This window comes from Dermacentor albipictus, chromosome 10 (genome assembly GCF_038994185.2).
Source record: "Dermacentor albipictus isolate Rhodes 1998 colony chromosome 10, USDA_Dalb.pri_finalv2, whole genome shotgun sequence".
Lineage (NCBI taxonomy): Eukaryota > Metazoa > Arthropoda > Arachnida > Ixodida > Ixodidae > Dermacentor > Dermacentor albipictus.
The window spans coordinates 76,675,634-76,701,546 of NC_091830.1; the positions used below are offsets into that span (position 1 = coordinate 76,675,634).

The 25,913-nt window shown below is 45.6% G+C and overlaps 1 protein-coding gene across 1 annotated transcript in view; it reads right to left on the reverse strand.

The window, feature by feature from the left end:
* Positions 1–5,234: 5,234 nt before the first annotated feature.
* Positions 5,235–25,913, reverse strand: part of Taldo (transaldolase) — a 32,907-nt gene continuing 12,228 nt past the window's right edge. The window contains exons 3-8 of the mRNA XM_065427824.1: positions 22,605–22,712; positions 17,931–18,062; positions 11,971–12,031; positions 9,887–10,131; positions 7,076–7,143; positions 5,235–5,691 (exon numbers count right to left, since the gene is read on the reverse strand). Of these exons, the coding sequence (XP_065283896.1) occupies positions 5,531–5,691; positions 7,076–7,143; positions 9,887–10,131; positions 11,971–12,031; positions 17,931–18,062; positions 22,605–22,712 (775 nt within the window). The 3' untranslated portion in view covers positions 5,235–5,530. The remainder of the gene's footprint in view (positions 5,692–7,075; positions 7,144–9,886; positions 10,132–11,970; positions 12,032–17,930; positions 18,063–22,604; positions 22,713–25,913) is intronic.

Consider the following 25,913-nt stretch of genomic DNA (forward strand, 5'->3'; position numbering starts at 1 on the left):
GAGGTCTTGAGTAGACATGTGGGGGCGGAAATCAATCTGATTGTGGGGAACGAAGTGGATACTGCGAAGAAGATCCGTAAGACGTGCAAGTACCATGCACTCCTTGGTCTTCCCAACACAGGAAGTGAATGAGATGGGACGCTGGTTGGAGAGGGTGGCGGGCTTGCCGGGGTTTAGTGTGAGAGTGATGATGGAAGAGAAGTCCATTCATCGGGAATAGTACCGGTGGTCCAGTGTTCATTTATTTTGTGGAAACGAAATTTTTTGTAATCAGGCATGTTTTTTAACAGAGAGTAGGTGATGCGGTCCGCACGCGTAGCGGTTCCAGCCTTGTTTTTAGCCAAGGCGCATTCCAGCTCGCATAGAGTGAATGGTGCGTCCAAAACGCTATTTAGAGGTCCTATGTATTCAGGGTAGAGGGAATGGAGTGGGAGAGGAATGTACATATCGGGTGACCTGTTGAAAGAGGGAGGTAGCGTAATGCTCGGAGAGATGCTTTTGGGTTGTGGGAGCCGGTTGAGTGCCAAGGAGGGATCGGAGGAGAAACACGGCTGATTTAGTGCAGAGAGAAGAATTGATGGAATCGCTTATGCGATTCCAATTTGCTGCGCCAAGAGTGGAGCAGTGAATTAATATGTGCTGTGTTGAGTTATGATGAGCATTTAGTAGAGTTGAGTGTGTCTAAGGTGTGCCTAAGGTGGGTGCTGTGAGGTTGGGCTCGGTTGCGACTAAGGCGACGTCTACAGCGTCTCCGGAGACGCATGAAGGGTAGGTATGGGTGGTCCGACGGGGGGAGGAGGTTGGCGTCCGTAGTGGTCGTGGCCTGGGAACGCGTTCGCCGCTGTGTGTCCATCCACACATCATGGTTGGGAGTCGACGCCTGTGCCGCAGGTGGCGAAATATGTCCCAGTCGGCCTTGGTGATACGCTTTTCGGGTTTGTGTGTGAGGATGAGTTCAATTTCTCGTATGTGATGGTCGTATAGGAGGGTGTTCGGGTGCACTTTCCAAGTCTTTGGAGGATTTTGCTCATGGTGGAAGGCGGGGTCAGGCGTTATACGGCGTTGCACCGCGTGTCCGTCTCGTGTGGATGTGTCTCCTGTTTTTATGAGTGCATAAGAGTGCTGCATAATGTGTGCGTGAGGAAGGCGGCTACAGCGCCGAGTGTTTCGGTATCCCCAGTTGTTATTTGGGGCATTGAAGTCTCCACCAAGGTTATGTAATATCACGGGGTTTTGGCAAGGATCTAAGAAAATGAGAGACAGTCGACAGAATGGCGGTAGAATTCCAGACATTCGGAGGTGTGAGAGGTGGGTGCGAAGGGTCGGGGTAGTAACAAAGGGTTGTTACGTATGGAAGTAACGGGGAGTAACGTGGAGCTTGACGTGTACTACACGCTCCGTTCAGACCACTGCACGCCCCGCGTTGTGGTATGCGCACAGCTGCTCAGCAGCTCTACAGCGTTTCTGCGCACAAAGCTCATGCTAGCAGCGTAAGGCAAAAAGCTGTTCTGGCTGCGCTGCAGAGCTCACTGGGGGTGAGAGTTGGTCCACTTGGCTTCGTCCTTCTTGAGCACTGGCTAAAAGGCTTCCCACTCCGGCCAGCCCCACTGAGCTCCAGCCTACCGGTTTGCTTCGCCCCTACCTCGGCGACTCCTTGCTCTCCTATCCTATCTTCTTTCGCCCCTTTCTACCCCTCCCTATTGGCGCTGAGCTGTGCTCCCGCAAGGCCTGCAAAAGACAGATCGAACCTTTCTTTCTCTCATAAAGAATCACTTCTGTCTCTCTCGTTCTTGCGGGCAAACACACTGTACGTATATCGCGTCTCAGGCCTACTCCTTCATGCACGAGCCGCATTCGTCAATACCGGGCCAGCACAACGACGGCGGCGGCGCTGACGGTGCCAACGCGCCCCGAGTCTCCATGTACGTAATTGCTAACGCAATAAAACACACCCGCCAAATGCCGCCTCAGCGCTAAATGGCGCCCAAGGAAAATTTTTGCCTACTTAGGAACGGTGTGTACTTATTTGCGTGCCCAATGAAACATTTCGTATCTTTGAACGCGGAACAGATGATCGACAGACTCGCATAATGCACTTTTCACATTCGTGTCATCGGAGATTTCTTAAGAGATGAGTTCACCATTATATTCCTTGCTTTCTTTTGTCGCGCAGTCACCCTGGGCCCTCTACGGGCGCCTAATTGCCTCACCTGCAAAGCAGAAACCTTCGGCTATTCGTGTCACCGCTGTTCTGGCAGCCGTCGCGGCGACTCTGCATGCTTGGCGTTTGCGTCCTGGTGCTCTTTGCCCTCTTTGGCCGGTGGAGTCTCCAGAAGCGCGCACTGTGCAGCACCACCGCTTGCAGCGAGTTCGCCAAGATCACCCCCTATAGTGCAAATCAGTCTGTCGACCCATGCAGCGACTTCGACGCCTACGTGTGCAGCGGCTGGCGGCCCCGACAGAAGCACTCGGTCAACAAGGCACTGGTCATCAATGTGGTGGACGCGATGACGAAAGTACTCCGCAAGGACAGGAGCCCCGCCCACCTTGGCCAGAACATCGCGCAGAAGATAGGTCTCTTCTATCGCTCCTGCGATGACGTGTGACGAGGTGAGCGCGACGAGTTGCCAGTAATCCGAAAGCACCTTCCTCGGGCGGGCGTCGTGTGGCCTCGCAGATCCGCGGCACCCGACGTTCTTCGCACGCTGCTCTTTCTGAGCATCGAACACGACTGGGCCGTGGTCCTTGACGTCTTCCTGAAGGAGGAAACAGTGTGGATCGACGTGCCTTACTCTTCCATACTGGCCGTAGCAGAGAGGCAACGGCTCCACGAGCTCGATGCGTGGCGACGGAGTTTCGACGTCACCAAAGCGCACTTTGCCGAGGCCGACGCGACAGGAACAGCGAAGTTTGGAGAAGCAATCGAGCTTGAGAAGAAGTTCTTTCGTCCACTCGTCAAGGCCATGATTCATGTAATGTTAGGTGGGCCTATGTCCATCCTACTAGATGAAGACAAGTGGACCAAGCGCCTCGCGGAACTGAACGTCACCTCAGTGGCCAAGTTCCAGACCTCCTCCATTAGCTACGTGGCGAGATTCTTTTCCCTGTGGAACCGATCGGGTGAAGCCAGCACACACGCATTCGTTTCGTGGATGGCGGTCTATTCCAGCCTATTCGCCAACCGAGATCTCGTATTCGACTCCTACGCTACAGCGAATGAAGACGCGATAAAATACGAGATGGGACGCTTTTGTTACACACTCGTCCACAATTTCATCGGGGATTACCTGTTCGTGCCGTACAACACCCAGGTTTTCTTGCCGGACGTTTCTCAGGACGTGGAGCGCATTCTCGAGGCCATCCGAAGCGAATTTGCTGCGTGCGCCTTTCCACGATAGAACCGCACTCTTCCGAAGTATCGACGGAGATTCAGTGGGACTCCCCGGACACCGTAATGAGCGTCCTAAACCAAGCGACCCCCAGGACTGAGAAGTCAAGCAGAAAGATTGATGCGCTGTTGCCCGATATGAACGTGTCCCTTGCGAAAAACTGGCAGGCCGCGCTCAAGGCGATTCGATTTCTAGGAAGGGTCAGCGTCCCGCGCAAGCTCGGCTCCCACGCCATCAACAAGTTTCTCTACTCGTATCGGGACGGCGACGTCGTCCTTGCGCCGTACGCTCTCTCCTTCCCCCTCTACGATGCCTACCTGGCGGACGCCATCAAGTACGGAGCATTCGTGGCGATAGCGTTCGTCAAGAGGGCCCTGTTGCCCTATGCGGCTGCTAACGCGACGGTTGTTGGAAGCATGGTGTCGCCCTGAAGTGCGCCCTGAACTCGACTCGTGGAAATCCGTGGACGACGCTGGCTGACTCGGCGTCCTTGGACGTCGTGGCGCACGCGTACGCAGCGCGGGGCTCTCGCGACGCGCTCGCCGGCAAATTCACGGCGACGCAGCTGCTTTTCCTGTCGTGGTGCTTCTTCAGGTGTCGCGGACACTCGGAACATTTGGCCAACCAGTGCAACGCCGCTGCTCGGAACGTGCCGGCATTCAGCGAGGCCTTCGGCTGCGCCGCTGGAGATCCGCTGAACCCGGAAGTGCGCCGTCTTTCAGTCAGCAACACGAACAATCAAGTGTCTTTAGCTAATGTGACTCAACACAGCCCGTTTACGTCACTGTGCACCTTATGAGCGTTTTCTTTCTCCGTCGCCCGCTGCATCCGCCTCTCTGAGGCTTTATCGGAAGCTTTCATAACCACAGGGGGCAAGGAAAGCGACCTATGTAGGCTCTGTTCACAAACAGGGAATGGACAGCCTGGCTCAGGTCCGGGGATGTCGACCGACAACTTGAACTGGTGGACTGGGCGGAGAAAGCCAAGCAGGCCCAGGGCCTTACTTGAGCCCGATCCCTCAGCCACCTCCCCCTTTCCCCTCCCCCTTTTCAATAAGGTTTACCACCACAAAGTGGAAGATAGCAAAGGTGGCGTCTATACTTAAGCAGGTAATAAACACTCACAGGAAAACTACCGTTCGATATCATTAACAAGCATATGCCGCAAATTCAACATGGAATTGCATCCAACGTATTCAGCTATCTAGAAGCCTCTTCACCCACTAATCAACATGAATTTCGGAGGTACTTCGCGTGTGAGGCGCAATTATTAGCATTAACAACTGACTTGCATAGTAACAGACGAGGGTCAGCAAACTGACTTTTTCTTGAACTTCTCAAAAGCGTTTCATCTTACAGCACATTGACATTCGATTTTAAGATATTGCATGCTCTTTAATTAGATTCTCTTACCATGTCATGGATTTCAAATTTCATTTTGATCCTTCACCAGCCAAGCTTAGGCCTGCGAGCCATAAAATCCACAATTGAATTTGGAATCAGCGGCGTCTAATGAATCAATCTTCATAACACACACTAGTTGAGAGAAAGCTTTAACTGCAGTCACTTCTCCTAGCTTGTGAACTTCACACGTTACCACGAATCAAACCCAGTTTGGTACTAGGTTAGAGCCGTCACTTCGATGGGTGCCACCATGTTTGCCGACGCAAAGCTTTTGGGGCCGCTATTTGGGCTCCCGCTGAATCGGTGAAATTGCGTTCCCAACACAAAACCCAAATGCAGTTTGCGTCTCGCGCATGCGCAGTAGCTTCGACGCTACTTCTTTAGGGCCCCAAAATGTTTGGGGCCCCTATTCTAAAATTCTATTAAAGACCAAACAAGTGCATTTCGGCCAACAAAAAAAATATCTTTATTCTCTACCAACAAAACATCTCTCAACACGTTATATTGCGAAAGGTGGCTTTAATTTTTCATAGCAAAACTTTCTGTACTCAAAAGTCACATTAAAAATATAATTGCTTCTTTGAAATTTGCTCCCAGCATATCACCATAAGGGCACACATTGTGCAAAAGAAGGTGTGTGGGGGGGCGAGTGGGGGTGATGACAGGCAAGTCAAGCTGACAACCGATGACGGCGCTGAAGTGCCATCCTATGTGAAGGCCTCCATCGATGAACCACAATCACTTGAGCTTCTCGCGGAGAATGTTCTCAAGCTTGACAGCGTCGGCAGCGAACTTGCGGATGCCATCCGACAGCTTGTCAGTTGCCATCTGGTCTTCATTCAGCTCCCAGCGGAAGGTTGGCTCGTTGACTTCGACCTTCTTCAAGTCCAACTTCTTGGCTGCAATTCAGAAAGCAGGCTACTAAGCAAATAGAGTGTAACGACATTAATTAAAATTATTCAACTAAGACAGTGTTCAAACAAACTAGTCCGTTTGAATACCACATTCAGCAACGTATGTGGTACAGCATGCGATACAGTCGTAGACTGATAACTGAGGTTTGGCCGAGGAAGACTACCTGAAATTCCGAATTAACCGATTCCGAAATAAAGAATTTGTCAGAAAATAAGTCTTTATTCCATAAGTTGCTAAAAAAGCTGTTCAATACGTTACTGCACAAGCAGATGTTTGCATGCGACCTGGCCAGTCTGTATCCCGATCATTGCTGGTTGTGGCTACAGATACACCAAAGTACGGTCAATGCATGCACCAAAGCCCTATCCCTAGCCATTAAAGCAAACCGACTGTGCTCCGATAGACTTGTTCCTTCGCAACATGTTTCTTCGCAACAGTCATTTTCCGGTAGTTAACTCAATGAATCACTGTTCTCTTTAACAGAGACACTGAGTGTAGAATTGGCACCGTTTGAAGTTGCTTGATGATTGCGACCAACCAAAAATATTAACAGCAGTCAAGGAAATCGCCTAACAACATGTTGCAATTTAGTATGCAAAAGAAGAAATCTGCAGAATTCGTGACAAACTGCAAATGCAGTTTTTTACTTAGTAGCTTTACTTGGCTTGTGCCATGGTTTGGGCAGAGGTGAATATGACTCGACTGGCTAGGCAACTAGGCCTTGCTACTTTCGGTTTCGAGGAGCTGCCAGAGATGTACCAAAACAAAAACGTTACTGATCTGCTTGACACGGTCAACCCAGTTGCTGAATTGGCACATTGTCGTGCAGGAAGAGATGAACAGAGTCCAGATTAATAAACGGTGTGCTGCAAGGTGTCCAAAATTTCCACGGAGCTGCCCTAATGATCAGTTAGCAACTGTACTGCATCACTGAGCACAAGTGCCTTGCCATGCATTTCAGGAAGAACTGTCTTGGAGAATTACGGCTTACTGAGAAAGTGCAGCTAATTTGAGCTGGGATTGCAGAGAGAAGGATAATCGCAACGGCGTGCCCGCCAAACTAAGTGCCTATTCCCTAACTAAGTGCCAGAATTTCCCTCAATAAACCTGTTTGAAGGATGCACCCTTCTAGCGTCCCATTTTGCACCGCCACAAAAGAAGGTACAGGTACCACTACAATTTCTTTCTTGCAGTGCATTTCTGCAATAGCACAGTGCCCAATCTTACAACACTTTCAGAACTTTTTTTTTTGCGAACAGAATTTCTTTTTCATGAAAGCTGCTACAACATTTGTAAAATGGTAGAATGAGCCCTAATTCGTACACCATGAAAAATTCAGGAGAGTTCGAAAGCTATTAATTCCCTCACCCTTATCTTCGGACAGGTGGTGGACAATGGGCTCGGTCGAGTTAGCCAACTCGGACAGGAGTCCAGGGCTGCAATGGAGAGAACAACTTCTTGGTCAGTACAGTACAAGTGCGCACACAAACACAGTGTCAAATCAAAACTTTTTTTCTGGTTTGGTGAATATGGTCAGATTCTCATTCAACCCTGAAATGAAGAATAATGGTTCACACTGTTTTGAATTGGTTTACATTTGTTTGCATAACCAAACAACTGCAAGAGAACAACACAAATTGACGTAAAAAACTGTCAATTTCGACATTGTGAATGTTCGACATTGTGAAACAATGTTCGTAATTGAAGCATTTTATTGTGAACAAGGCTCTCGTAAGGAAGCCGAGACTCGGACATGAAATTTCGGTACTTCATTTTGCTCAGTGTGTCACTTCAAGTTTTTTCTATATGTACTAGTACACTTTGCCACAAAATTTTACGGAACACGAAATCTGAGAAAAAGTTGAATATGTCTGCAGCCTCACAATGCAGCCTCACAATTCACATTTACAGCCTCCACCAATATATGTGAACAACACTGTGGTGTTTGGTTTTACCGACTACTGTTACAGGCTGCTTGAGAATTGCTTTTCCCTAGATGCCGTGGTTCGTAAACTTTTGTGGTTGACTGCGCTTTCCCGACCAGGCGGGTTGCTATCAAGCTTTGGATTTCAGAATAATCACGATAACAGAAAACATACCATCACCCATTACATACCCATCATAGGATAGATTGCTAATCGCATTAACATCACCAATCATATCCCAAAAATGGTTGTGCCACTATTTTTTTCCTCTTGTGAATAATGGAACTACTGGGACTCCGGTACCTCTGCTCAATTCAACATCTCTTTATAACCAATGAAGGCCATATAAAAAGGGGCTTGTTGTATTCCTCAAACTTCTAAAATTACCTGACTGATGAAATGAGTGTGGTCCATTGTGGAATGTATCCCTTTCCAAAAGCCGCCCTTTCTCTGGGTTGTTACGCATAATTGCCATCATGTGCTACGCAGTGCACCATTCCTAAAGGAACAGAGTGCCACTGGCACTCCAGTGCCCCACGGCAACTGCAGCAATTAGTTACCCTTCAGCTCACAAGATGGAACCACAGATGGCCCCTTTTTTTTCAGCTTTACAAGTTAGGCTTTCACTCATTTAAACTGGTGTGCAAGGTGTATGTGGCTTGCATAGATGCACTATTCTCATTAGCAAACACACTGCACATGTGGATTTACAATCAGTGAAATCCATTACCCATTCTTGTCTCCAGCATCTACAATTACCTCCTTCAGGCACCAATTGGTTCCACCCATAGAAAATCTAGTTTCACCACAGTTCTTGCACCTTCAGAACCGTGAAAATTACACAGATGCAGAATGAATTAAGAATTTTCCATTTTTCTTTGAGGTTTCTCAAGTTTACAAAATGCGGACGCTATGCAAGATCGCTACAGGAACGTCGGGCATGAAATCAACTAATAATTTATGGCTAGCATACTTGTAAAGCCATCATACAGCCACTTCAAAAACATGCCAGATGCAAAACATTGTGAAACACAAGTGAAGCCCCTACAGAATGACGTGCCGACACCAAAAGCAAATACCAAACCGTGTGCCGCCTTCCAACTCGTTTCACAACACGCTACAAGTAATATCTAAACATGAAACGCAGGTCCAATCTGGAGTCTTTTTCAAAATGCAAGCCACACATTTTAAATATTTTCATCGGTGCTCCTGCCTTTTGTGCCCTATCATGGCGTGGTAAATTGTGCATGCAGTGACTGAAGCGGTTATGCTGGAACTTTGACAACATTCGTATCTTAAGGCAAGTTTTTCGTTCAACCTTCCTGAAAGGCTGAAGCTGCAAAGTATCTTTCGGAAATTTCTCACCGGGGTGGCCAATTCCCCATTCTGAGGCACAAATACCAGCACAGAGACCCATCCTGAAGATGCAGTTGTGCAGTTCTCGCTTCTTCCCACCAGGTACGAGCAAATGAGCAACTATTCCAAGCTGTAAGCTGCCTTCAGCCTGGCATGTAATGCCCGGCGAGCTTCATCCCTTTAACACATGCATCTGCACCAACACTGTCACTTCAGAGCGCGTTTTTCATACTTTTAAGCAAGAACGACGGTAGCAAAGGTGCAGCATGCGACAAATTTGGTGATGAATGTTTTGGAAGATAAGCCTGCTAATGAAATCAAACAAAATTAACTTTCTTTAATATGCCACTCTCTTCAAGTTTCTAATGTAAGGGTACACTATGAAACAAAAACAAAATTTGTATTTCATTATTTTAGGTAATTGGACTTTTTACTATAATTTCCCATGCAGAGTGTCAGCCAATGAGCCTAGATTACCTGTGCAAGCTGCATTTGTGCAGCCAGTACAGCGTTTTAATAATGTTTCTGAAAGTTTCAATTTCGAATGCATGACAGAATTTTATTGCAAGTAAACTATGTAGTCCTGTTCCTAGTCCTATAAGTTCTACCTGCATTTTTATTTGCTTACATTGCACTTTTCTTTATGGACCTCAACTACCCCCGAGTCTAGAATCCAGATCCGTTTTTTTTAAATTTCACTGTGCACTGTAACAACGAATATAAGAGTCAACTCAAACACATCTTGCTCAGCAACTGCCCGGGCTGCCTTCTACAATAGTCCGAGTGAGCGCAATACCCCACACAATAGTTGACAACAGCCTAGCTAGCGCACGTCCAACAATAACACCTCGGCACGTACACGCAGACAGCTGCCGGCACCCTGCCCGAGCCCACTCACCTGATGGTGAGAAGGTCGCAGCCGGCCAGGGCGCGCACCTGTCCCACATTGCGGAACGACGCCCCCATGACGACGGTCGCGTAGCCGTGCCGCTTGTAATACTCATAGATGCGCGTCACGCTCTTCACGCCTGGGTCCTCCAGGGGCTCAAAACTTTTCTGGTTGGTGTTAGCCACGTGCCAGTCCAGGATGCGCCCCACAAAGGGCGAGATGAGCGTCACGCCTGCCTCCGCACACGCCACCGCCTGCGGACGTCATCGAGGAGACGAGCTTCACCAGAGTGACGGATTTCGATCCATCACCAATGTGCCCCCACAAATCCAGACAATAGCTTCAACTATTTTTTTGTTTTCGTCAAAGTCAAATAAAATGGTCATTGGACTCAACTGAAGTATGCCCAACAATGCAGCAGGAAGTAAACGCTATGTGTGTAGCTCAGAAAACCAATTACAATTAATTACACTTACTCAATATTTACTCCAAGACACCGACCTTATTTTTTTACAGATGCAGTACTTTCCCACTGCCAGAAGAAAAGGCGAGTACGTTTTTTTATTCAATTTTCTGTAATGTGGAAACGTGCTTGATTTTTGGAGGGCTAAAAGAAATAAAGCCCTTCGGTGAATTCATACCGAAAATCAAGCAGTAGTCGCTTTTTTTTCCCTCACTCCCATGGCGGGCCACCTTTCATACAAACTTGACAAAAAGGCAAAGTCACACTAGCTACCCTAACATTGTGTCCTGCAAAAAAGGAGCATTTCACTTTTGCATTACTATTATGATATTTCAGGCCCAGGGCACAAGCAGCATGCTCTCCAGTGAATTTAATGCACATACAGCTTTTATAGGGTTCAAACTAGAAAACTAACCTAGAAATGACCATTGCATGTTTATGCTACTAAAACAGTTCTGTTGGATGGCCCCCGGACGTCCTCCCTTCATAAAAACCAGGCATTAGAGTTCCTAAACAAAGAAATCTAATACACACCCGATCTTGTAACAAGAGAAATGTAGCACAACTGATTCTGGCAAGACTTGTTACCACTAGTTTAACATGTAAAATAACTTGCAATTTGAATGTGCTTTTGTAATTATAGTGAAAGTGGCATGGCGTCATAGTCACGCTATACGTCACGCTATACGTCACGCTATACGTCACGCTATACGTGAACTAGTTCTGTTACCATCCATGGTTGCCATCTCGCGATGGCAGTGATACTGGCCAGGCTCGCTTGACTGTAGGCTCTTGTGAACGCCACCAAAGCTGTTTTAGTTTCATATCGGATTGCACCACCCAAGCAATTTTCAGATAAATTTGCTTGAAAAAAAAGGGTGGCATAATAATTAAGTAAACACTGTAATAATTCATTGTGATCTACCGTTTTCGCTTTCAAATCTTCCAGAGGCAGGCTGAAAAGATCTGTTTTTGGTGAGAGATGATGCATGTTCAATACTTTCACTGAACCCCAAGTGCTATTGGAGTCACCACTACAGTCACCATTGAAGTCGGGCAAATGCATAATGTCCAGCCAAGTTCTAATTATCCGACGAAGGCTAATTTCAGGATCGAAATCACAAAAGTTTGGTTGCTGGAAATGTGTGGGCACTGGCCGGGACCTTCATCCAAGATCAAATTAAAAAATATCAAATTAACTGGACTCAAATTAACAGAAGCCTACTCTATTAGTGAAGCTTACAGCACAAGTCCAGTTGCACCACCAACGTATACGGCCTGCCTTAAACATTTTTATCTGTGCTTTTGCTTTTGATGCATTATCTTGGTGAGCACTTATGCCCACAGTGCCAGAAAGGGATGAGCACCCAGTTTCATCGTAGTTCCCAGACGTCATGAGAACGTGTCGTGGTGCAGACGGCGTCAGATGCTTTTGTTCAACAAAACATTTTTTTTGATCATCCCACATGCTCTTATTCAACTGTTTCAATGAAAAGTGTCTCAATTACGATTTTTGAAAAAAAGAAAAGCAAATGAGCTTAATGGAGGCTGTGTGGAAGTGACAGAACAGCGTGCAGAAGCAAGTCACATTTCAGCAATAGTGACACAGCAAACTTATCTCTGCCCCCACCTGTGTGAAGTTGAACAGCAGGGTCATGTTGCAGTGGATACCATGTTGAGACTCCAGAACTCTGTTTGGGAAGAGAAAACAAAGAACAAGGTGGCTAAAACACTACTAAATCAAAGCTATTTAAAGAAAATAATCGGATTTATTGTCCCGACACCGCACAGTGGATACGGATGCACTATTGGTGGGCTCTGCGTTAATTTTGACCACATGGTTTTCTTTAAGCCTTTAAGGACTATACAAAAATTTTAGGAACATGCAGAAAAGACTCATTTTCTTTTTTTCCGTGCAAATGAGTCAATCATCTAGCAAGATCATGCAATAAATTTGTCAGAAAGGCCAATTTTACTGAAATATTTTTCTACACTGAAACAAAAGTGGGCTTTACTGTATACAAGTTAGTGTATGCCCCCACCATTAGGTGCAAACATTCTGATGATCATATAAAGCAAGACCATGCAAAGAACTTCCATCAGAAAGATGAAGCTTATTCAGAAATAAATTTTACACTAGCTGTAACAGAGGTGGGCTTCATTGCACACAAGCAAGTTTATGCTCCCAACTTCACTCTTCAAAGCTCCTTGTGCCATTTGAAGCTGCCTACAACAAGCCCCAAAGAAAGCACGCAATTTGGAAGAAGCACAGAGCAACACACAAGCTCAAGTCTTCTTCAGGCTTGTACAAAAAAAAGTGCACTGGATGAACTGGTCTCATTGTTAATTTTTTAATTAATTTTTTTGGCAAGCTTTTGATGAACGAGCTGAGCTTGCCTTCCATGCTTAAAGGGTAAATGTGCAACCAAGGCACGATACATAACTGTTTTTGCATTCGGCTCCCACCGGAATGTAGCCATTGCAGCCGGGAATCCAAAACTGTAGCCGCGCACTCAGTTGCAGGATGCTGCAGCCACTTCCCCACCGCAGCAGGTCATAAAAGCTATAACTTGTCAAAATTTTTACACAGAGAACGAGACCTTACCAAGCTATATTTTCAACATACTGCACCCAGCGGCAACTTTCTGTGGCACCATGGCCAAAGCTATCGAGCCGAAGCAGATGTACAAGGGCTGTTAGATATGGAGCTGTTTCCTACGATTACTTCGAGTTCCCCAAACCACTTCGAAACGCAGCACAGCTAATTGAGGAATGCAGAAGCAGGAAAGCACATTCCAGAGGAGCGGCCGAGCAAACAAGTTGAAGGCAACAAGTTCACGTGCCAACAAGTTCGTACGCCGCCGGGATTAGAAGGGGGGGCTCGGACAATGGAGCATGAGCAGCCCTCCCCTTCTCCTCGTTAGAAGAAGTGCATTGCCAGTCTGCGAGGCAATACCGCAGAGAGCCGCCAGGTGTGACACCGCGCACGGGCGCCTACCATTGGCTGAAAGCGGCGTCATCGGAGCGGACTCTCCCATTGGTCAAACATGACGTGACTTCCAGTGCTCGAAGGGTTTATAAGAAGCCTTCCAGAGAGACCCGAGATTCTGGGATATTCCCTGATTCTCTTATTCACCTCTCTCGAACTTCTTGCCGCGGGCCGCAGCGTCCGAGTTGCTGCCGGCCCGTAATGACTGTACGAATGTTAATTGACGCTCACCTCTCTGTACATAATGTAGAATAAATCCCGCCCAAGTTTGGTTTTCATCCCGACGTCCCGTCCCCCAACCCTTACAGGGCGCTGTTGAAGATATGGCCCCGCATTCCCGGACGGTTGCTTTTGGCTATATCACTTTCAGTGCACACCTACTGGCTTGTTGAGCACTACATCATGCAAAAGTGATAGTACCGCCAAAAGTGATCGTTCAAGAAGATGCCCCATCCCAACTTCTACAGTTTCTCTTGCAAATATGAAATCCAGTTTCTATAACAAAGCCCAAAGTTGCTCAAAAAAGAAAAGAAATAAAATGGCAAGGCACACTCAAGAAATGTGGTGAAATAATACATTAACTACAGAGACCTCAATGGCGAATACGTGTACCCAATCTTGCTGTTATATCTAGTTCCATGAAGCACCAATGAAACTCCACTAAAGTTTTATGTTCTCTCAAAGAGAGAGCAACACTAAATCATGCATTCTTATGCTGTTCTCAGGCACGTACCCAGGGGGGGGCCCGGGGGGGCCCGGGCCCCCCCCCGAAATCAGATGGCATACCCCCCCCCCCCCCCCTCCCCACCCACGCCAACACTCCTCACACATTCCTAAAGCGCTGCCAGATCAATGTTGAGACTTGGCAGCTATTCATCGGTCAGTATGATGCTGCCTTTTTCACTCCTTTTGGATGGCGGTAGTTATCAGCATCTCTTGGGATGTGAAGGCCAGTTTTCTCATAGATTCGGCGCCCGCGAGATTAACTCGAGATGCGTTCATTTGTCACCATCCATTCAACTGTCACGCGCATAGCTGTTGCTTTTGTTAGTTCAACCTTCTTTGTTTAGGCTCATCCTGGGACCACGAAAGGGATGCGGCTGGTCTGTACTCTCGTGGAACGAGTTGCGGGCGGAGAAAACGCCAATTGCGTTTAACTTTTCCTTTTGCTTCATTATTTCCCTGAATGACAGCTCGTCGCGACGCTGACAGATGTCCGGAATCATATACACGTGATATGGGTTAGATAAGGTGAGAAATAAAATAATGCGAAACAGCGTCCACCACAAAAACCTGCAATAACCCTCAAACCCATAATCAAGATGACTGTCGCCCGTTACCTCGTCTGGTTTTTCCCTAATTGTATAGCACTTTTCCTGCAAAATTGGCAACTGGATACAAAAATCGCAAGGAGTTGAGAAATCAAGCGATCTACTAAGGGAGAGAGCCAAGGCAACAACCAAACTGCAAGGAAAAGCGAATTTAACAACCAATCTAACAAATATAACCGCTGCTTCGTAAAATATTTATGGATCAACATCTTTTTATTTAAATAGGAAGTAGAGAAAACGCCGTCCGAAGCGGAGAACATATACGTGTTTTGAATGACGCTTCTACAGTTATCGGTCGAACCGCCTCACGTAGCCACTTCTCTATTGGGCTTATGTGGGTGTTTTTCTAACCTTTCGCGGTGGGCGCACTACGTCTACAATCGCAGTATCCTGCGCTCTACGCGGTTGTATGGGACTGGCGGCCACACAGCGGTACGCAACTTCCCACATAACAACACGAGTCGTTTTCGCACTTGGAGCAGTAAACGAGGAATCCAAAAGAACTGTGATTGTTCCGCAAATATATATTTCGCTGTAATTCTTCCAGAGCTAATACAAAAAACGCTACTATAGTCGGAGACAACTTAAGTCTACAGTGAAGCCTCGCCCACGCCCTTATTACAACCAGCAGCGTCCACGAGGCTGCAAATAATCCGTACTTGAAACTTTTCCTGTTACCCAAATAAGGCGGTAACCACAAAAAAGTAACATTATTAGCGCTTAATCTTACACGTTTTCCCTCGCCTATTACAGTGGAATGACGAAAGCCTAATTCTTTATTGAACTGAAATGCTTGCTTCGCTGCAACTATTTATTGTCAAGCTTCACTTCAGTTGGCAGTGAAGTTTCATGAGTAAACCGGCTCAGCAGTGAAAAGAACTGTACCGCAGACTTTTGAAGAGTGAAATATACTCAGACTCCGTACACTTTGTCCATGTCTGTTGCATACCTCATTGGTTCCACCGATGGAAAAACTCTTCAAGAACAGCGGACGATCCGGAGCTATCAAGCACGACGCCATTTTGATAAGGCCGCATGACGATGATTTTGTTTGCTTCTGTGATTAACTGGCGGAGTAATATTGCTACATGCGTGTGGTATTTGTTTGAACGAGGCGCGTGGGTGCCATCACTCCAGAAAAGAGGAGGAAGAACGAACTGGGCTCACGCTGTGAATCTAACCGGTCAGCGCTGCAAGCGTTGTTGTAAATATAACCTATAAATAGTTTCTCGTCTTACTGACTCGTCTTTCGCGTAATAATATCTACAGAGGTTCTACAGCTACCTTAATTCTACACAAGAAAAGCAGGGAGATACCTATGGAGAAAGGGGTCAGACAGGGAGACACAATTTCTCCAAAGCTATTCACTGCTTGCTTAGAAGAATTCAAGCTATTAAGCTGGGAAGGCTTAGGAGTAAAGATCGACGGCGAATATCTCAGCAACCTTTGGTTTGGCGATGACATTGTTCTATTCAACAACAATGCAGACGAGTTACAACAAATCATTGGACACCTTAACAAAGAGAGTGTAAGAGTGGGGTTGAATATTAATATGCAGAATATAAAGATAATGATAAATAGCCGGCCAAAGGAACAAAAGATCAGGATCACCAGTGGGCCTCTAGTGACTGTGAAGGAGCACGCTTACCTAGGTCAATTAATCACAGGAAACCCTGATTATGAGAAAGAAATTCACAGAAGATTAAAAATGGGTTGGATCGCATACGGCAGACATTGCCAGCTCCTGACTGGAAGCTTGCCATTATCATTGAAAAGTAAGATGTGCAATCAGTGCATTTTGCCAATGCTGACATATGGGCAGAGAGTCGGAGACTGACAAAGATGTTTGAGAGCAAGGACCACGCAAAGAGCGATGGAACGAAGATTGCTAGGCATAACATTAAGATACAGAAAGACAGTTGTTTGGATCAGACAGCAAACGGGTATAGACGATATTCTAATTGACATCAAGAGGAAAAAATGGAGCTGGGCAGGTCATGCAATGCGCTGGTTAGATAACCGTTGGACCATTAGGGTTGCAGAATGGGTACCAAGAGAAGGAAAACGCAATCGAGGATGACAAAAGACTAGGTGGAGCGATGAAATTAGGAAATTCGCGGGCGCTAGTCGGAATCGGTTGGCGCAGGACAGGGGTAATTGGAGATCGGAGGGAGAGGCCTTCGTTCTGCAGTGGACTTAAAACAGGCTGATGATGATGATGATAACGACGACGACGACGACGATGATGATGATGATGATGATGATGATGAAGGTGGTGGGCCCCCCCCGAAAAAAAATCCTGGGTACGTGCCTGGCTGTTCTTCCCAAGCACTCTTCACCTCAGCGTCACCTGCGCCACCACCACATTCAGATGCTACAGAGATACCATAGCTTTAGTCGAGCTACCAAAAAACGTGTACCAAAGGCATCGGAGCAGAGCCTCAACGGTGCTGCTGCCTAGAAATAAAAGCAACAAGGATTGATAATACCACTGAAGACTTTTCTGAAGTGACTAACGTGGTCCTACAGCAGAGAAAAAAAAAGGAAGGCATGCTCAGCAGTTCCCAGTCAAAGACTATGTTCAGCATCTCCATTGCAATGTATCCTTGGCAAACGTGGCCATACAACTGAACAAACGTTTACATAAGCAATGCTCAAGGCTGGTCTTCAATTGAACACTGCTGTGCACCGATGTCACTTTATGCCCTCACAAGCAGGCGAATTCATAATAAGCTTTATTTTTATTTCCACAGCTTCAGATGAGATTTTACAAAGAGCCGTGATGCTACGATGATGTCCCGATACCTAGCCTGCAACTGCTTAGCCAAGTCAAAAATCGAAGTGGTGGTTGTCGGTGCCAATTGCTACTTGATGCTCTGCACAGGACAACAGCGATGATGGATTAGCATTGATAGCATAATTTTAGAAAGTGGTAATCTCGCCAGAGAGGACATGCAACAAGCTGTTGCAGTTATTCAATGGAGCACTGAAGGGTTATGCATTGGCTTCAGCTTATTCTGCAGTAACTAACTGAGCACCCTCATGTCTGCTAGCCTCCCGATTCAGTCAAGTGGCAGAATGACTGCTGCGGAAAGGTGATGGTGCACTGTGCGGTACCCGAGTTAAGACAAGTTTTTCTTTAAGAGCAAGCTCTCTGCCTGGGGTACCTGCGTGTATTTCCTTCATAGCTTCGGGCTACTTTCATATGGACGACAATTTTTTGCGTCTCATAATTCAAGCCCTCGTGCAAGTGGCGAAGAAGCAGCTCACTTGGCGGCCTGAATTCCTTCCCAGGTGGAGGCCAGCTTGATGAGGATGCGTTTCTTGTCGATGCCGTGCTCTTTGTACAAGGCGATGAGATGCAAAGCTTTGGCAATGGACGCCTCTTTGTTGAATGACAGCCTGCACCAGAAGAAATTGCAACCACAGGGCTATTGCAGAGAGAGCCAGGCGAGGACTATCCATTTCAAGAGTCGCTAAACAAAACCTGTTATAAGTGAACAAGCATGGCATGAAGAGCATAGCGTCAATCACATCAGGAAATCGCACAAATCTATAGTTTCAGTTTAGAGGTTGGCATGAGAGAGTAGACGTCAGTGATGCCTCATAAGTGATGGAAACAACCCCTCTTGGTAGCCCGCCAATTGCCAACACTGTTTTACAACCCATACCTTAACAAGGCTTCTCCTGGCACAAAGTGAAACAGATTACAATGTGTTAATTTTGGCCACTATCAACAATGTGTTTCACTTGCGTATTTCCTTTTCGTCAATGACGCAGACAAGCTAGAGCTACGCCACCTATGCCCGATGCTTGTGCGCATGCGAGAGTTCGAAATTTTGGGACTGCGCATAGGTACTACAAAGGAGCACGTGCTTTGGTCCATTCGGTCTCTAGCTGATGGCAATATGCACTAGACGAGGACCGGCACTTAACTTCCGTTCAAAAGGGATCAGCAGCCAATGTATACAGCGTAGTCAGAAAGCATACAATATGACAAATTCACACTAACAACATGTCATTATTCGTCAGTCTGCAGCCGCGATGGTGGCATCTACCCAAGCCCCCACCAGCACACTGGATTGCTTTGCTCCCCTTGGCAGGAACCCTCCATGTCACACCTGGTTGTAAAGCATGGGTAAAAAACAGCTACTGCAGAAGTGAAAGGGGGAAATGATATAGTAATGCAGATTTTTTTTTTAAGCCGTTCAAACTAGTTGAACTACAGACTTCCAAATCACAAGCGTAATGTTGTGATCGGTACACCACGAAAGACGTATCGAAGGAAAGCTTATTCCAGAGTACCTGTTTATCTATGGTCACATAGTATAGCTCGACTAGGGACAAATGGGCAAATACGTGTCTGTGTCTGTAGTACCTAGGCACAGTGCCCACATTTCTCTGTTGCAACTCACACATGCATACGTGAGTAAAGAAAACACACTGCATCTTTTGCATGTCTGTGCCCTTGAGAAAACGGAAACATGTTTCCACTCAGTACGTGCTAGGTGGTGGTTAGAATCAAAGAGATCCAAGCTTGGTCACAGCGAACATATCTTTAGCCGACTTTATGCTTAGGACTTTGGCCATTGAAGTACGTATAAAAGTTTGTTTCAAGATAACTATGCAGAAAACAAAAGTAATGTTTAACAGCCTGGCAAGAGGATGAGAATTTGTGGGTAGCAGTCAGCCTCTAAACTCTGTACAAGATTATGTTTATCTAGGCCAATTTGTTTTGAGAGACCCTGATCAAGGACATTTACAACAAAATAAAGTTATAATGCCTGTTGCCTGCCACATATGCAGGCTTTACCAAGCCATCCTTATCCACCCCTTATGTAATACCCTTTAGAGGGGTAACAAAGTGAAGTGAAATCATGGCTTGCCAAATACCACTACCCTTGAAAAGAAAACTACCATCACTGCATTCTAGCAGTACTGACATAAGGGGCAGAAACTTGGATCTTAGTAAATAAGCTTGAGAAGTTGGGGATTATGCTATGAGTGATGGAATGAAAAATGATAGGCGCAACATTAAGAGACAGGAAGACAGCGATGTGGATCAGGAAGCTAACAGAGGTAGCCAATATACAAGTAACAATTAAGCAAAATTTAGGCAGCCCATTTAATGCTTAGGGCAAAGAACATGTGGTCTATTACAGTTACAGAATCAGTGCGAAGTGAAGAAAAGTGCCGTCGAGGTTGGCCTAAGAGGCAAATGATGCAATAAAATTAGAAACGTTGGCTGACAGAACACTGGGGAAATTGAACATCGTTGGGAAAGGCCTTCGTTCCCCAGTGGACATATAAGATGATGGCCAAGATGCCTTTAATATTAATTTATGGATGTAATAAGGCTTATAACTGCCACTATAATGCATGATGCATGCACAAGGACTTCCCGACTGGTTGACCGAGCGACCAACATAGTTTAACATAAAAAAGCAGTACAGTGCAAGACACCGCAGTGGAGGACTTCAGATAAATTTTGACCACCAGTGGTTCTTCAATGGGACCCTAAAGAGATGCAGTAAATCCATTTAGACTGAGAACATATCCTCTCAAAACTACTTTCATTGATTTCCCAGTTATGGTTTGATTATTAGAAGAGAAAACGAAGGTCAAAGTCCCAGTTTCTAAATTTTGCGACAACACCCTAGAGCTGGTAGGTCAGTAGGGGTGTGCGAAAATATTTTTGAAACCGAATCAGTTACGAATTGAACAGTGCCAAAAGCGAATCGAAATGAATATTGAATACTTTTCAAGTAGTTTTCGAATAATGAATAGCCATTATAATATAAAACAATGTTCACATCTCAGTATTTTTGAAGTTATCAAAATTCTGTCATTGCACAATACGTTATGAAGCGTTTATTAAAAGCACAAATTGAGCATTAGGAGCAAACAAGTAGTTTCTTCGCGTGGACAGGGCTCTGCAATGAGTGCGAATGACCACTGTACAGCCTGTAAAGTAAGGCTACCTAAATGACGTGGCCTGCTCCACTACAAACATTCTCATTATGCCCTTGTTATAACTGCGGGGGTGAAAGCTTACCATACTTTCGGTCCAATTTTATGTTTGTTTGGCTGTAGTTGACACTGAAATATTTGAAAAGTATTCTAAACATATTCACAATTACGCATAGTGACTACTTGATTCGAAGACCAAACCGAATAGGACACTATTCATTACTCGAAAGTTTCGAATATTGACGCACCCCTGTACATTAGTATGACATGAATTTCAAGGCATTTTTTTATATTTGGGTTGTTGTGCCCGAGTAAAGGTGGCCGATGTCTGCATTTGCAGTGTATCTAGTAATAGCTAGCCTAACGGCCAAAGTGGGAGCATCAACAGAAATTGTGATTCTGCGGTGCCCTTGAAACATCGCCTCAGCGGTAGAACACAACTGGCATGGCCAAGTTCCCAAGTGCCAGTGTGTCTGCCAAGGTGGCCGTATAGTTACCAGCCCATACGCATCGTCTACTCCCAATTCCAGCACATAATGCAACTAGCGAGTTGTAACAATGTTCTTATTAAGTGCACCGACTGATAAGCCATTATTTCGAAAAATCATGAGCACCCGCTTGCACCCTATGCGATTGAACCATTTAGTGCTGAACTAGTAACCACTATTTTTGTTGGCTTGGGTTCGGTTCAGGCACATTCTAAGAATATCTGTTCGGATTCAGTTCTGGCTATAATTTCGGTTCTGGTACGGTTTTCGGTTTGGGGTTGGTTCAACACCCCCTGGTTGAGACGCGGCCATTTTTACAGCGCAGCTCTTGGGCGCATGTTCTGGGTTGAGCATCGGTGTCCCTCGGCGTAACTGCGCGAATGCGCTTGTGCCACTGCTTTCGCATTCATCGTCGTCAGCAGCTGACTCCGATGCCGCTCACCATGCCAACGTTCCCATACTGCGCCCCCCCCACCCCCCCCCCCTCTGCGAAGGTGCTTGCAGCACTGGCCCACTACCAGTCGGTGCGGTGATTTCGGTCTCAAATCTTCAATATATTGCGAAATGAAAACACGTATGCAGCTGCACTCGAATTTCGCATTAGGAAGTATCAAAATAGTCTAACCACAGTCCACAGGAGATCCTTACTTATGCTCTTTAGTCACGATGTACACATTTGTGCAGACAGTCTTTGCTGACAAATCTGTCCAGCGGTGGCAAGAAACAAACTGCAAACAGTGAGCTTTGGGCAAGTCAACCCTCAGTTGACTAAATTTTTGTCCATTTTACTGCAATGCACCGAGTATTGCTAAACACAACCACTTTGCTGAAGGCACTGCGTGTTTGATGGGATACCACACATGCCATATTCTACCAGTAACGGTGAAAAACATTGCTTTTCTTTTTCTATCTAGTCACACCTGCAGCTGATAATTAACGTCATGTCCTTTTACCTGGTAACCAGATAATATTTGTTTATTTGAAAAACAAAATGAAATGTGTCTGGCTGCACAATAAGCTGATATTTAATAAACCTAATAATGAGAATTGATTTAAGACATACAAAGCACCACCCTATTACCTTGAGTATATTTCTCTGAAGTCTACGGTGCCTCAGAATAAAATTATGTGACTGACGTATTTATGGCCAGTCAATCATAACTCATTTTTGAGGAGTCAACTAGTGTCGCAATGTGGCTTGTTGGTTTGTCATCTTGGAATATCAGTATAGCACCTACAGAAGAGGAAAACCAAAGGCACATTATCACACAGACACGGTGTTAATGTTGTTGGAACTAAGTACCACATCTGCGCATTCATTCACCTTCTATTATTCTCGTCTATATGCACTACAGTAGTATTTCATTAAGAGGGCAAGTCTCTTTTATGAAGTCTGTATATGCTACATACATTCAATAGAGCTACACTGGCCCCTTTTGTAACACATTGTAGCCACTTGATGGTTTAGAGAAAGCAGTCTTCCCACCTGGCATCAACTTCAGTAGACACTCTGCCGGGGATGATCTTGAGAATCTCTGTGCCAAAGAGAACCACCAGCTTGTCCATGGCATGGACCACCTGTTCATCCACAGTCCTGAGGAAAACACACGGAGAGACAAAAAGCTTACTCAGTAGACGTTCCTCTTTCAATAACTGGAAAGTTCCTGCATAAAACTGCGAAGCCAGAATGGTATTGCACCCCTTGCACAAACTTGGGACATCAAGTGCACAACTGCAACAAATGCCTACCCAGACAATTGTTTACCCGAACGCAAGAGGACATTTTGGAAAATGTATGTGTAACGAGGGTAAATGCAAGGAAGACAAGGACATGTGTCAGAACAGGAATGCGACGGGACACATTTCTTCTTGGCCTTGTGCTTTGTACGCACACCTTTTGCAAAGTGAGCCAACTCACCCAGTTCGCTGCTATTCTAAACAAAAGGACACTTCACCATAAGCCGATCGGTGACCCTCTGCATTCTCCACAGCAAACAGCTGTTAAAAAGACACTAAAAAGGTGCATTAAACTGGGTCAGCAAATGAAATTTCTGAAAATACCAGAATTGTTAGTCTTACCATGAGCAGCGTTTGGGTAAGTGGTAAGCCAGCAAACACAAAAGCGAAGGATGGGTGTAAGTTCCTACACTATACCCTCACGAGATGAGTTTTGAACAGTGTCTGCTCAGGACAAGGTAATCATTCATCTGTAAACATTTCACTGCACTGCAATTACACTGCATTCTAAGGGGACAAATGACTACCTAATGAGAACACATTTTTCCCAGCATAAATGCTCTCAAACTGTGGTTTAATACAGGTACCTTGAAATATGGGACATCTTACTAACCACCACCACTGCAGTTCAAGAGCTTACTTCAAGAGAAACACTGCACTTAAAGGAGTACTGACCACATTATTTTTTACTCTACATTCTTGTGTTAAGTGAGGCTCCAGGACCTCTGAATTCTAGAAAAAAATACTACTCTGAGTGTGCACGACTTTGTGTGCATCCACATTTTTATTTGGTATGGCCATATACTAGGCCCTCTCCAACAGGGCTCAAAAGTTTCAATGGTCCACTAATATCTGACGGACATCTGGATAAGGTACGAACGCCAACGTCCAGCACAGAACATTCACGGATATTTGCTGGACATACGAATGCCATCCAAACATGCGAGTCCCATATAGGAGGCTCTGTGGACAAACAAGGTTATGAAGACCCGATCAGTTTTATCCAGTAGATATCCTACGGACATCGTTACTATAGGATATTTGACACTGGACATTGCTGGGAGCTATACTTTTTTCAGCCTCAGAGAAACAATCAAATGTTAGTATTAGATATGTAGCATTTTTATCTCTTCTTCCCAATGGTATAGCATATAGTAATTGTTTCACGCTATGCAAATACAGCTCCCTACCCATGCTAGTACAAGTAACCCGTGGTACAGCAAATGCTTTTGGCGGTGATGCAGCTCATGCTTTGTCATTTAACATAAGGCCGGAAACTTGTTTCTTCAATTGCCATCAAAAATATGCCAGCCAGTCTTCATGTGCTGTTTTTGTGTTTGAAGTTGCTGCAAACCGCTTCCGCGCTGCTGAACTAAATCCCTGCAATGTGGAGGCACACAGCCAAGTAGTCCAGACTTCGATGCTAGCACAACAAAGAGTTGTCGGTTACATAAGCTATTTGTCTAGCACTCTCACGTTTTGGTACAGCTGTTTGTGTCTGCCAAAATTGAACCAGGAGAATGAACGATAAGTGAAGCAATCTTAATGAATTTTGCATGCTCTATATATCTGACCCTGTGTTGTCGGAGCTCGCCGTAACAGCTGGCTATAACAGAAGCAACATGACTTCCGCGACTGATGAACCGTTGTGAAAAAGTCGGTGACATTCGCGCATCCTTGTTGCGTTCGAAGCGATGCAACACAAAATTCTCCTTATATGGTGGCGATGCTACCATGCACGAGGATAGCGCGCTTTGCTTGCACCTCGGGTACGAAAGTGATCTTGTGCGCCGTTAAGGGAATGCGGCAGTCAGCTATTTGCTACAGTCGTGCTGCCTGTCATTGCCATGCCTAAGAATTGAAATGCACGGGCTGCAATACTATGGATAGCTTAAAGCTGTTATAATTGTTATTTAGCAAAGCGTCACGCAAGACATTGAAATGTATGAACATTTTGAACAAAGCAGGACAAATTAGGTTTGCGCACCTGTCATTTAGATATTTATTTAGTTCTGTTCAATTATTGTATTCCGGCTAAGGCTTGGCTTAAATTATGGGTGCTTACATTTTTCTGCTATGTGTTGATATATGTATTTGCGAGCTGTAAAAAAACGGTTTTGCTTGTTTGCTTCAGTTATCTCAACGTGTGCGATTGCATGATTCATTAGAAGCACTTCTTTCTTGAAATTGACAATGCTCAAGATGGCATCTATATACCTGATGTTTCATATAGACTGACCGAAGCATCACCGAAAAGTAAACCGCTCGTTGAAGCAGCCATACAACAATGTCCAGAGACCACCAGCCTATAAAGAACACCAGTTTGCTGACCTTTTCATACATGTCACGTAACCTGAACAGAAGCTAAGGCCTACTCAACTGAACATTTATGTGAAGGTTGCCCACAGTTGCCTATAAGTGCTGTGGTCCCCAGCTTGCCACCCCATGTCTGGAAGCATGTATGTTGACTGTTGTATGTTGCTTTTTCATTCCAAATAAATTTTAAATGCACAGTAAAAGTGTCCATTCCTTCCTAGCTGTGCACCAGTATGATGGGTCTGTTAAAATCAGTGCCGTAATTGTGTGTTGCAGCACTTGTATTGCAGTAAAAAAAAAAAAACATGCACGTGAATGTTGCAACAGCACTGATGTTATGACAGTGACCTCAGTGGTGGAAGACCACATCTGGTGCCGGTACATATGCAATTGAATTTAAAAAATTGACACCCGTCGGCCATTCCATATTTGCAAAATATGTATCCTATGGATGTCTTGTGGACATCCTGAAGGAGCAAATAGCCTGTTGTGTACATCCCTGGGACATCCAAATATCTGGCTTTGACATCTACGGGACATCTGCTGGACAACCCTCTTGGATGCACGTTAAGCTCCTACAGACGTCAATAGTACACCCGGCAGATATCCACAGAACATCCCTATGTCCCCTAATTGTTCTCTGGATATCCGGTGGGCATTCATGGTCCATTGGAGTACGCTCTGTCAAGCAGTAAGTGCATTCTGTAGTTTTCAGCCTGAATTTCTCGCTTTGTGGATGGAA